General features: G+C 37.3%; 1 protein-coding gene across 1 annotated transcript in view; it reads right to left on the reverse strand.

Moving 5' to 3' along the window:
- The window catches only part of LOC150105174 (meiosis inhibitor protein 1-like), a 190,137-nt gene extending 178,597 nt beyond the window's left edge, over positions 1-11,540 (reverse strand). Inside the window, exon 1 of the mRNA XM_090395131.1 lies at positions 11,499-11,540. Within this exon, the coding sequence (XP_090251257.1) occupies positions 11,499-11,540 (42 nt within the window). The remainder of the gene's footprint in view (positions 1-11,498) is intronic.
- Between the last annotated feature and the right edge of the window lie 2,982 nt (positions 11,541-14,522).

Below are 14,522 nucleotides of genomic sequence, written 5' to 3' on the forward strand. Positions count from 1 at the left end.
GTATGGTGTGAGATAGAGGTAAATAGAATCAAATACTTGGTGGGATGTTGTTATAGACCTGGTAATGTGGATGGTGGTGATAGTGAAATGTATAGTCAAATTAGCCAAGCAAATAAGAAAAGGGTGATCATTATGGGTGATTTTAATTATTGCAATATAGACTGGAATGAAGAAAAAGCAACTGGAAGTAAAGAAAATGAGTTTCTTGAGTTTTTGAGGGATAACTACCTCAGACAGTATGTAACAGAGGGCACACGAGGATTAAGGGTCTTAGATTTGGTCATCTCATCACAGGATGTAATTATAAATGAGATGTCAAATCATCCACCAATTGGTGAAAGTGACCATGAGGTGATTACCTGGGTGGTTGCCAGCAGTGCAAGGATCCCTCTGAGAAAAGGGTATATGTGGAACTACAAGGGGGGGGGGGGATTATGAAGTGCTCAGGAGACAGCTTGCGGGTGTAGCATGGAATGAGGAGTTAGCTGGAAAAGAGATCAATGCAACTTGAGGGATTTTCAAAAACTATCTAGTAGATGAAATGTCTAAATGTATTCCAAGGGTGAGAAGGTTAAATAAGATAAATGTGAGATGGATGAATAAAGAGATTAAGCATGCGATACAGAGAATAAGAGCATTGTGGAGGCAGCATAAGAGAAGTGGAAGTAACCAATTTCATGAGGTCTAAAAAGACCAGGCAAGGAGGGTGACTTGGTTGGTAAGAGTAGCTAAAGAGAGGTATGAACAGCAGTTAGCTAATGAAGCCAAAAAGAATCCTAGGGAGTTCTTTCAATATGTAGCCAGCAAAAGAAAGAATGATTATGGAAGGATGACATTGATTGGAGGAAATGGTATGAAGACAGCTGTTGCAGAATGTGTGGTGGAGATACTTAATGAGCAGTTCATAAAGATCTTTCAATCTTGTAAATGTGACTTCATGGAGAGATTTAGAGCAGTTGATGATGGGGAGGAGAGACTGACTGTAAGTGAGCAAGTGGTGTTTGGGAAGTTGAGTAAACTAGATGTAAATAAGGCTGTGGGACTTGATAATATATCACGGTGTATTCTGAAGGAATGTGCCAGAGAGTTGACACCTGCCTTGACATATTTTTTTAATACGAGTCTTGCACTTGGTCAAATTCCTAAAGAGTGGAAGGAGGGCAAGATTGTGCCACTTCATAAAGGAGGTGATCGAACTCAAGCATCAAACTATATGCCTATCTGTGTGTCAGGTGTTGTGGTTAAGTTGTTTGAGAAGTTTGTGAGAACTAGGATCCAGAGTTGGGTAGACAACAATGGTATAATCTTTGATGGACAGCATGAATTGGCTAAAGGGAGGTCATGTTTTAGTAATCTACTTACTTATTACAATAAAGTGACTGCTTCCTTGGACAGAGGAGAAGGATACACAGTAATATACTTGGATGTCGCAAAAGCTTTTGATAGAATACCTCATGATAAGTTGAGAGTCAAACTAGAGCAGATGGGGTTGGATATTAGATTAGTGCATTGGATTGGAGATTGGCTATCTGATAGGTATCAACAAGTTGTGTATGGAGGTGCGATATCCAGGAAAAGAAAAGTGTCTAGTGGAGTGCCTTAGGGGTCTGTTTTAGGGCCATTACTATTTAACTTGTATATTAATGATATTGGCAAAGATTTGGATGGATATATTCAGTTGTTTGCAGATGATGCAAAGTTGGGACGAACCATAAAGAGTAGTGAAGATGTTGTGGCCTTGCAAGAAGACGAATAAATTGAGTGAATGGGCAAGCAAATGGGGATGTGAGTTCAATGTTGCAAAATGTGAGTTTTAAAATTTGGAAAACAAAGATGGGATGCATTATTTATGCTTGGTGAGAATATATTGTTGGAGGTAGAGGATCTAAAATTTAGGGGACACATCGCCAAAATTGTGAAGACAACACAAAGACTTCTGGGAATGATGCAGAGGACACTGATGTGTAGAAGTAGGGACATTCTTGTTCCATTGTATAAGGCTTTGATTAAGCCACACATGGCCTATTGCGCCCAGATTCGGTCACAGGGTTTTCAGAAGGATGAAGAGATCTTGGAAAGGGTCCAAAGGCAACTGACTAAGTAGTTTCTGACCTCTGGAATGTTGAGTATGAGGAAAGATTGAGAGGATGCATTTTGCAGAGTCTGGTGGAGAGAAGGAAGAAGGGCGATATGATAGAGACCTACAAGTTGGTAAGGGGTTGTTATAAGATCAATGGTGGAGAAGTTCTACAGAGAATAGTGGGAGATCAGGGGAGAACCAGAGGTCATCCCTGGAAACTGTATAAAGAGAGTGTGAGTAGGGGAATGAGAGGCAGGTTTTTTTTGTGCAGAGTTGTGAATGATTGGAATGCCTTGCCTGAGATTATGGTGTCTGCAAGGAGTTTGAGTATGTTAAAGACACGGTATGATGAGATGTGTGTGTGATAAAAGGACCTCCCAGATGAGTCTTTGACTCCATGAGGTCTTGGGTAATAATAATAATAATAATAATAATAATAATAATAATAATGATCACGATGATATTAATAAGGAAGAGTTCCTCATTGAGAGAAAAAGACTTCAGAGTTTTATTTCTGTTGTTGCTATGCAAGACGAAACAGAGACGTGGAAGGGCGGTCCCCTTGAACTTTTGCAGCTTACTCTAAAATACATTTTCGAGAACTCGGTTCCAAATATTGTAATACTACTGTGAACGTTGCTAGTTGTGAGAGGAATTTTTCTAAATTAAAATTGATTAAGAATAACCTAAGATCTACAATGAGTACCTTATGTTTAAGAAATCTTGTCATACTTTCTATAAAACAGCAACTGAAACAATGTCATCGATGATTTTGAAAAACAGAAAAACAAAAATGTTGGAATTAAAGGTTTACTAGAAAAATAAACATTGTGTTTTAATTTATTTCCCTATACGTCAGTTTGACTTTTTGTAGTATTTTTGGTGTGTACTGAGAGGGGTGGCAAACTCAGGGACCGCCTCGGGTGGCAAAAGCTCTAGCTACACCACTGACTCTGTTACATACATATTACCATCTTCTCTACTACTTAATTCTCCAATTAAATGCAATGCCCCTACTACCATCAACACACAACACTATCTACCGACAACACCAAGTATTTTCTTTGTCTATAAATTGCATGTGTTCTCATGGCCAATTTGCTTTTATGTGGGATGAAAACCCAAATTTCTGGGAGAAAAAACCCTGCTATCTCAGAATGAGATCGGCTAACTTGCCTTCAATTTAAAAAGCCCATATAAAGATTCCTCTTGTCCTCTCTTTTAATCTCAGAACCCTAAATGTGATGCAGTTGCATGAAACAGCCTGGTTTTTTTTTTTTTTTTAATTTCGATTATTGATACAGATCTCTACCCATCTGCTGTAGAAAGTGATCGTCAACTGTTAAATTTCATGTACCTTTACATTTGAAGTTTATTTTATACACCATATGTTTTCCACATTTTATAAGTTTAAGACCATTTTATTAATGGTTTGTGGAAGCTGGCTGCAACTCATCACTGCTTATACCTGCCCACAGTAATGATGTGGTACAGATTTACTTTTATTGGATAATATTGCCATAAAAATATTATACAAAGTTTATTAAACCAAATCTTAAAATTATTCACTGTTTGTACATTCACTCCATCTTAGGCAATGTATTTCATACCACTCATCATGAAAATTCCTAAATCTTACTCCAGTGGTTCTTGATAATTTTCAATAACACACTTATGTTATTGAAAATTTCAATAACACACTCAATTTTAGTTTCTGATGCTTATATAAGGTGAAAAAATCTATGCGGTTTCATCTTCAAGGTTGTCTTGTCAAGATAGACTTATGATCAGTGTCACACAATCAATCAATTTAAATCAGTGTTCCATTTTTTTTATTTTATTTTATTTTTTATTTTTTTTGTATTTCAGTACAACTGAAATGTAATTCTTGCCAGAATATCCTTGGAACTTTTAATCAAAAAAAAAAAATCAGCCAACCTTTTATTACCATACAGGGAGTAGGCAAGGCTGTTTTAGCCCTATCTAACTTTTTGGAGACTGAGTAGGCAGTTCAATCTCCACTGGTAGCCAATCAGAGATAGCTGGCCAAGGCTATTACTAATTTTAATTGCCACACAGTGAAGAGATGGCTAACAAATGCTGCCATCTCATGGTCCTTGACCCTAACAATATTTTTATGTTAAAAAATATTGCATAGAAAAGACAATGTGGCAACAGAATATCTACAGAAAAGTGACTGGAAGGAGTCAGTGGGAGAGTAGGTCATCAATTAAGCATACTGCTGTCTTCTAAATACAATCAATCATTCTGATGAAGTCTTAGGTGTGGAAACAGTATTCCAAAGTTGGGTGGATTTGAGCTTTATAAAGTGTCCAGAGTTGAACAGAGAGAATTACTGTTTGGAATAAAACAACTTGTTTTGAAGGTTGACGATAGTATGGAACTGATGTGCTTATATTAGGATAGGTTAGATGTGGAGGTCAACCCTAAAAGAGAAAAACCTTCTGTCCTTCTTCTTGTCACCATCTGGTTGACAAACAGAAAGACAAGTAAAGCAGACTCTATCTTCTAGCAAATTAAATATATTGCATTTTAGTGGTACTAAAATTCACCAGGTTATTTATCCTTAACCCAGAGAATGACAAGATCAGTGCTTAAGGCATTAAAGATCTTGAAGTCTGAATTATCTAGGCATTTCTTCGACCCTTCTGTCCTTTAAGATGGGTAGAGTCCCCTGATTAGGTGTCATGACAAATTAATATCAGCACATTACTCCTCTGATGCATCCCATAAGTGTAACTGTTTTTTGGCTGTAGATCTGTGTGTTCATGGGAGCTGGTTTGCCTATTCTGATGGATGAAAAACCCTAGTTTCCAGAAGAAAAAACCATCTACCTCTGAAGGAGAATGGTTAATTCACCATTTGACTGAAAAGCCCTGATAAAGGTTCCTCAAGTCAAAGACAGTATTTGAATCAAAGGGTTTCCATACCAACTGAGCTATGGAGGCTCACCTGGGCACTACAAGGTTTTAAAAATGAAAAAGAAGAATGGAGAGTACTGTCATCAAAAGCTACAGATAGGATTGGATTTTATAGAGAAAAGATCATTGATGTATAGGAGGAAAAGTGTAGGTGAAAGCACAGGATCTCAGTGCGCACTGGCACTGATTGAAAAATCTGATGAAAGGAAGCAATCTACTATGACTTTCAATGAATAACTGGAGTGGAAGCCAGTAATCTATTCTCAAAGGGAAGAAGAAGAATACATAAGAGTTGGCTTGGAAATGAGCCTGTGATGCTAGATGCAATCAAATTCCTCGAAAATATCAAAAATAACCACTTCAGTTTCTCTGGAATTTTCATGGTCTGCATTCAACAATGGGCTAGGTGCGCTAGACAGATCTGCTGTGAAATGAGAATGGCAGAATGAATATTGGCGATCACTCAGTCAATGGTGGATCTCCAAGAAGTGAAGCAGTTGGCTGCTGATAGCCATTATTTTGAGAATATGAAGGTCAGAGCAATATGATAATGATCTGATGGTTGGCATTTTATCTCCCTTTTTGGGAACAGGTTGGATAAAGGCTTGCTTCCAAGCTATTAGACAGACCAGATGAGCAAAATAGCCTAAAGAGACAATACAATATTGAGTTCTGGACATGTTTTAATACAACAACTGAAGGAATACTATCATAATCAGAAGACTTAATAGTACCAAGGCTATGGCTACTGGGTATTTTTCTGATGTGTTCATTCAGGTCAAATTTCAAAGGAAGCATATTGTGGATAGTTTGAAACAACAGGAAGAAATCTTGATTTATCTTAATCATCTACACAAGAGTTGGAACAATAAACTGATGAGACATTACTGATGTACCATCAGGATGTGAAAGATATGGAAACATGGAAGGACAGAAGTTGAATTCCATAGCTTTGACAAGGGATTAGAGAGACAAACTGCCATTTGGGCATAGACAAGTTAGTGTATTTGACCCTTAAAAAGTCTGCTGTTGATTCCCCCCCCCCCCCCCCCCCCACACACACACTTCTTACAAGCTATAGTGTGAACTAGGTGAAAGGTCAATTTTTAACTTGAATCATTGGGCACATGGTGAATTTCTGGCTTCGACTGCTTTGCCACAATTTCCAGGGAGAATAATTATCGTTATTAGACCAGAGCAGATGCTAGGATAAGAAGAGCAGGAGGAGCAATCAGTTCATGGAAACGTGCCATGGAAGTCATAAAGGTCATTCCTTTTGGCACAATTATGCCACACGATATGACTACAATTGACTGGGTAGAAGACAATCTGCAGAAAGGGGACATGGACAAAGTTATGTTAAGATTACCAGGGAGAGCACTAATATCAGTGGTGTATTTGGAGGGGGTTGGCAAACAAAAGGTCCAGGTTATTGAGAGAATGATGAGGATTATATGAAATTTTGCTGGGTTAGTAAACAATGTAAAATCATTACAAACAGTTCAGTTTCTTTTTCAGTGCAATGTTGGAGAAGGAAGTGAGTTTGAATTGTGGATGTTGAAATCAAGGAAGGATCAAGGAAGACAATCTCACTGTTAGAGTAATTAGACTGTAAGTATAATTAGACTTCCAGAGATAAATAGTGAAATAGAATGGTGAAGTCATTGGCATTGGAGATAGGAGAACAGTATAGGCAGCAAATGAAGACAACAAAGTGTTTTAAGGAAATGTTGAGGCAAAGGGAATCATAAGAATTAATAACCATTGGCATTCATGGGATGTCAGACCTGACAAATGTGCAAATGCAGCCTTCTTATAAAAGCATCATCAAAAATATAATGAGGAAAGTTGAGGTGAGATATTATTACAGAAGCTGTTAGTTATGGTTCACTAACGAATACCATATTATTATTATTATCAACATCCGACCTCCATGGAGTCAGAGACTCATCATGGGAAGTACTCACTATTGCATACAATGCTCATCCAACAATGTCTTAAACTGATTCAATGTGTCTGTCCACATCCACAACACACTAAGGTAATGCATTCCACTTACCAACTACCCCCCATGCAAAGAACCTGCTTCTCACTCCTTTGCTCACACCATCCTTATACAGTTTCCAGCAATGGCCTCTTGTTCTACTCCCCTCTCCAATTCTATGAAAACTATCTTCCATGTCTACCTGATAACAACCCCTGACCAGTTTCTATGTCTCAATCATATCCCCCCCCCCTCTTCCTCCTATTCACGAGGCTCCTCTGCAACTTACATTCTCTCAATCTGTCCTCATACTCCACATTCCAAAGACCACTGACTACCTTTGTGAATCTTCTCTGTACCCTTTCCAACATATCCTCATCACCATGAAAACCCAGTAACCAAATCTGTGCACAATAATCCATATGAGGCCTGATCAAGGCCTTATACAATGGAATCAAAACCTATTTCTGCATGTCAGGGTTCTCCGCATTATTGCCATTATTTGATGTGATGTCTTCACAACTTGTGCAATGTGGCCCCCTGAATTTCAGGTCCCTGTCCACCATCACTCCTAGATCTCTGATCTCCTCCACTTTTGTTAAAGTTTCCCCACCAAGTGTATACTTTGCATCCCATCATTGCTTACCAAATCTCAAAACCTAACACTTGGCAACATTGAACTGCTAGTTCTACTTACCTGCCCATTCATGCAATCTATTCAAGTCCTCTTGTAAGACATTAACATCAGCCTGACTTATGGTTCACTAACGAATACCATATTATTATTATTATCAACATCCGACCTCCCAGTTTTGCATCATCTGCAAACAGCTGGATATCACTAGTTAAACTCAACCCAATATCATTAACATACAAATTGAACAACAATGGCCCCAAAACTGACCCCTGTGGCACACCACTGGTAACCTTTCTCTTTCGAAATACTGCACCCCCATATACAACTTTCTGATACCTATCTGACAGCCAGTCACTTATCCAACACAGGTCTGTTATCTGATCCCATCTGTTTCAATGTATTTAAGAGCTTGTCATGTGGCAGTCTATCAAAGCCTTTGCAAAATCCAAGTACACTACTGTATATGCATCTCCTCTGTCCAAGGTATTTGTCGCCTTGTTATAGTATATAAGTAAGTTAGTTAAACATGATCTCCCCTTAACAAACCCATGCTGATAACCACAAAGAACACTGCTGTCATCAACCCATTTCTGTATCCTACTTCTCACCAATCTCTCTAGGACTTTCACCACAACTCCAGATATACAGACTGGTCTATAATTTGAAGCTACAGCCTTATCACTGCCTTTATGCAATTTTACTCTACTTCCACTCCCTTGGAACCTGTGCTGTTGGAAAACTATTGTTAAACAGGCATGCCAATGCTACTGCCAGTTCCCTGGAACATTCTCTTAAGATGTGTGGTGATATTTCATCACATCCTATCGCCTTATTAACATCAAGGTTATTTATTTCCTCAAATACCTCCTGCTCACTCAATTAAGCTATTCTCTCCCATGTCCTCTACACTTAAGTTCCTCATGATTCCACCCTGATCAGGATGAAACACACTTATAAATTGATCACTGAATACCTCAACAATGTCTTCTGCAGCAGTTACCATTCTACCACTTTCATCCCTTAACTTTGTCTTTCCATGACCATTCTTCCTTCTACTTGCCACATATCTAAAAAACTCTCTAGGGTTTTTCTTAGCCTGATTTGTCAATTTCTGCTCATCCTCTACTTTTGTTTTCCTTACTAACTGAGTCACTCTCCTGGCTTGTTCTTTATATTCTTCATGTGACTGATTACCATTATTCATCTTGTACTTCCTCCAAAGGACTTTCTTTTTCCAGATTTAATGCTTAAGCTCCACATTCATCCATTTTACAACCTTATTCAGCCTTTTGGCCTTTCGGATACATTCGTACATTGATCCTGTTATGTATTTCTTTGTAAGTTCCCATGCAGCATTTAATTCCTTACCGTTCAACTCCTTGTTCCATGTTATAGCTTGAAGTTGTCGCCTAAGCTTGTCATAATCACCAGCCTTATAATTTCACATATATCCTTTCCTCGCAAAAGCCTGCATATGACTAGCCACAACACAGGTGATTACTTCATGATCACTTTCACCAAACTGGAGGAAAATGTGAAACCCACCTTTAACAATTTCATCCTCTGATGAAATAATGAGATCTAGAACTCTTGATCCTCGCGTGCCTTTCTTTATATGCTGCCTGAGATAGTTATCTCTGAAGAATTCGTGAAATTCACTTTCCTTATTCCCAAATGCTATCTCTTCATTCCAATCTATACCGCCATAATTAAAATCACCCATAATAATTACCCAGAGGCATAGCTAGGGAGGAGCAGAGGAGGTGGTCCGCCCCGGGCAGCACTTTGAATCTTTTTGAACTTTTGCAGTTAATTCTAAAATACAGTTCTCGAGAACTCATTTCCAAATGAAATACTACTGCGAATTTTCCTCACAATTGCTGTAAGTGTTGCTAGTTGTGAGAGGAGTTTTTCTAAATAATACAGATTAAGAATTACCTATATTATTATGAAACAGGCTTCGCCAATGTCATCGATGATTCTGCTAATAGAAAAGCAAGAAAAATACCATTTTAGAATGTTGAAATTAAAGTTTTACTTCAAAAATAAATGCAGTGTTTTAATTTATTTCTCTATACATCGTTTTGACTTTTTGTAGTATTTTTGGTGTGTATTGAGAGGGGCGGCAAACTCAGGAACTGCCCCAGGCAGCAAAAGCTCTAGCTACACCACTGTAATTACCCTTCCTTTGTTCACTAATCCAAGTTGTTTATACATTTCTTCATCACCACCTTCCACATTACCAGGTCTATAGCAACATCCAACTAAATATGTCTTCCTCTCAACCCCTACGTTACCCCACACTGCCTCATAACCATTGCCACTATTTCCCCCTTTCATGCTACCTTATGTGGACTTAATTCCCCTGCTATCATCAGCAACACTCTCCCCCTCCCTTCCTGCCTTTCTATCCTCAGAAAAATACTGTACCCTTCCATTTCTGTTCCTATTACGATATCATCTTCATTCACCCATGTTTCACTTATTCCAATGATTTGGGAGCGAATAAACTCAATTACTGATACCATTTCATCTCCTTTATTTCTGATACTTCTGGCATTTGTAAAGAAACACAACAGTTCATTTTTAGGTCTATAGCCAGTCCTATCCAAGCCATATGTTGTTTGTGATTTCCCCACTACACCTGCCAAATCACTTTTATCACCGCTTAACACATATATCTCCTCAGTCTCCACTTCTCCACCCACATGACAATATACTCCATTGAGTTTGGATATTTGTAGCTGGTGGTGCACATCATTAATATTAGACTTAGGACCTCAGATGTTGGCAAAATCATCATCATCAAATTCTTGACATATACCCTTGGGAGAGGGGGGATACAGGATCTTATGGTAATACTACATGAAAAGTTACATCATTACTAATTTCATAACTAACAATTTTCCTCCAGATTAGCCTGTTATTTGTCAATAATTAAATTTGAAATATAAAATCTGATATTCCAATATCAGATTTTATATTTCTGTCTTCTAAAGCACTTTTTACTGTAGTCTTCCTTTGGGTCTTTTTCCTGCCATCCTGGCAAAGAACATTTCTATAGCTAATCTTTCCTCTCCCACTCAGTTTAAGTGGCCATATCACCTGAGATTTGCTCTACTAACACATTCCTGAATGCTACCAATGGCAAGTTCTTGTCAAATATCTGCATTTTTAATGTGATACACTCATCTGTTTAGCTCCCTAATCTTTCTCAGAACTCTCATATATCTGTGGTCCCCAGTCTTTGATCAAGAGCTTTATTGAAGCTCCATAGTGCAATTGGAAGAACGACGGTACATTGCGCTATTCGATTGGAAAAGGCCTAAGTTCGATTCTCGTCATGACAGGAGGAATCTTTATATGGACTTTTTCAATCGAAGGTGAGTTAGCCGATCTCATACGGAGGTAGCAGGGTTTTTCTCCTGGAAACTCATGTTTTGCATCCTGCATACAGACAACTCAGCCCTTCAAAACACACGCAATTTACAGACAAAAAATGCTAGCTGTGGTGGTCAGTAGATGGTGCTGATGTAGCTCTGTCCATCAGCGATCTCCACCGATCACTGATGTACAGAGATCGGTGGAGACAGAGAGTTGTACAATAGGTGTCCTCCCGTGATGAGTCTTCGGACTCCTTGGAGATGTCACGAATAATAATAATAATAATAATTTCTAACCCAGCTCTCGGATCCATAAGTTAAAATTGGCAGTGGCGGCTTGTCAATGCAGCCCTGTAGCCGTTACGGAGAAGCCACCATTGAAAATTGACTTCCAGATAACAGCTAGTTTAGTGTTTTGACTAATCTCTCTCTTTATTCCATATAAATTTAATTTATTCAGCTGACTTCTTACCATACCAGCTTGGTAATTCTGTTTGTTATCATGGTACACCATTTTCCTATTTTTTACCAGCTTATCAGTGTTATTCTTACTGTCAGAAGAGGCAAAGAAAGCATAAGAAATAATGCATTGCATCTATTTAGTCTATGAGGGGTGATAATTTTCATTGTGGATATTCTGCTTGAGACAGTCAAGGATTTAACAAGTGACATTAAACCTTGGAAGTCAAACAAACACAAGAGAGAGGGGAATATTCATGTTTGGCCTGCTACAACCTCATTTGGATGTATGATAAATGTTCGTGAAATGTGTCTGTCTGTCTGCAGCAGCCAAATCATCTTCTATACTTCATATAGCAGGTCTCAATAGCTGTGAATATTTTTCCTAGCCAACATGCATTATGTCAAATTAAAAAAAAAAATTATTTAAGGATAAATGTGTACATGAAAAGATCAAGTAATGACCACAACCTAAGATGAAACACCAACAATCAATTATACCAGGTACCACTGTGTTGGATGAATTTCATTGACTAGTGTAATGCTGACATTTTATCAGAAGATTATGAAGAGAAAAAAAAATGTTTGGCTATACAGAACTTTCCAAATTTCCTTTCTTTTTATCCTATTTCTTATAGCACACAGTTTAAATTATATTTTCTGACTAATGAAGAGCATCATGAATGTCTCCCAATATTTCTTCTTTTCAAGGAAGAAATCTTTAAAATAGTTATTCTAGACTGGTTGCTAAATACAGGTTGGCAAGTGAGGAACTGTCCCTAGGCATTGAATCAAAGCATGAAATGTCCTTTGCAGGATTTTTATTTTTTTAAATATGGATTTGCAAAAATAACTAAATACTAAAGGCACTAATTTTCAAAAATTTAATTCAACAATACACTGAATTAGTTTTGCCTCAGGTACCAAAAAAACTTTGTAGATATAAAGTTTAGAAATCAAAATTCAAGCCATTAGGTACCATAAGGGCCACTGCTCATTTTCAGATCTTCATGAAGTCAAAGATTCATTGTGAAGTCAAAGATTCATTGTGGAAGGTGGCTCTGTCACATGCAGTGCTTTAAAAGACATTCACTTTTTCTGCAAACACATGCTCTCAGGCAGTGCATTCCAATCACTCGTGATTCTCCATGCAAAAAACCTGCTTCTCACTCTGTTACTTATACTCTCATTATATAGCTGACAGGAATGACCTCTTGTTCTCCTCCCCATCATTCTATGAAATAACATTTTCAACATTAATTTGATAAGAATCTGTAAATTGCATCTTCCAACCATTCTTCATACTCAATGGCCCAGAGACTAGAAACCACCTCAATCATTACATTTGGACCCGTTCCAATATCTCTTCATCCGTTTGAAAACTGGGTGACAAAATCTGAAATTTGAGATTTCAGATTTGGTCAAATTTTAGATATGCTACAAACTCAACATATCTGAAATTTCATATTTTGAGCAGTGCCTCTATGTCCACTAAGTAACCAAATTCTGAAATTATATAACATATATATATATATATGTTCAGATATATATTATAAATAATATATATCTGAACACATAGTGTACAGAATATGCAAATGATGCACCTTCTATACAATGGCGGTGGGGATGCTGCAACTTTCGAAATAAACATACACATTATAAGTACAGTGTATACATTTTTGGAAAAAATATCAAAATCATGGCAAAAATTTTAAAAAAAATTAAAGATGAAAAAATATTGTTTATTATGTGACACCTCCAGGGAGTCCAAAGACTCATCAAGGGAGAATGTGGCAATACCATCGAACGATTGTCCCTTTCTAATTACGCTCAAACCTGTTTAACTTTTTGCGAGCCACTATTAGCAGATGCGCTACCAATCAACCAAACTTTGCTGGCATTTTTTATTATCGATAAAATTATACAGTTTAGTATAATTCAAAATTACTTAAAAATAAAATCTATTATCATAACTCCAATAATGTTCTAAAATAAAAACTATAACAAATGTTAAGTCTTAATTGTAATGTCCAAATATTTATAAAGAGACGGAGTAAACACGTTATGCACTACGAACACTCTACTACTGCGCAAACTGCATATAAACACGTTATGCACTACGAACACTCTACTACTGCGCAAACTGCATATAAACACGTTATGCACTACGAACACTACTACTGCGCAAACTGCATATAAACACGTTATGCACTACGAACACTCTACTACTGCGCAAACTGCATATAAACAATAGTGGAACACTGCGCAACGGACAGTGCCGCATAGTATACTGTGTATATGCTTACTTGGGAAATAGAATTAAAACCAAGTTTATATATATATATATATATATATATATATATATTTTTTTTTTTTTTTTTTTTAAATAGATTTAATGACTTAAAAACCGAGATTACTTATAAAGTTTTAATAAGATTAATACAACTAGCTTCGGCTTATAATAGCCTTCATCAGGTATTCTTAAAGGAAGAGAATAGTAATAAACATTGAAGTATCTAAAAACTTGAAAATACAGGTAAAATATCGCCACACATAATTGATACATAAAAAACGTTGTATTTTTTCAAGTTGTTCTAACAGACGTGCATTGTTTATTGCAAGCATGCATGCAGACTCACGTGAACGCCAATATTGAATAACTGCAGCATGGCTATCTGGGATGTTATAACTCAAATTGTTGTTTAAGTGGACAGGATTCAGAAGGATTTCCCTTGATCCTATAATTTTTCTCTCAAACTCATCATCAGAGCGAAAAATATTTTCTGATCTATCCCAGCAAACGGAATGGCTTTGTTGATCATCATTAGGATTATTTGAAAAAATAACATGGCTGGATAACGCAGTTGCATGTGATCTTTTGTAAGAGATGTCTCTTTTATGCTCTTCTATACGTTGCTCAACAGATTTGTTAGTTTGTCCGAAATAAGGGATATTGCAATCGCACCATAATTTATATACACCTGGATATTTTAGGTTGTGATGAGGAGGCGTTGGATGACTGATTAGAGTACGGATT

This window comes from Typopeltis vanoorti, chromosome 7 (assembly GCF_054136105.1).
Source record: "Typopeltis vanoorti isolate ZY-2024b chromosome 7, IOZ_Tvanoo_1.0, whole genome shotgun sequence".
NCBI classification, from domain to species: Eukaryota; Metazoa; Arthropoda; class Arachnida; order Uropygi; family Thelyphonidae; genus Typopeltis; species Typopeltis vanoorti.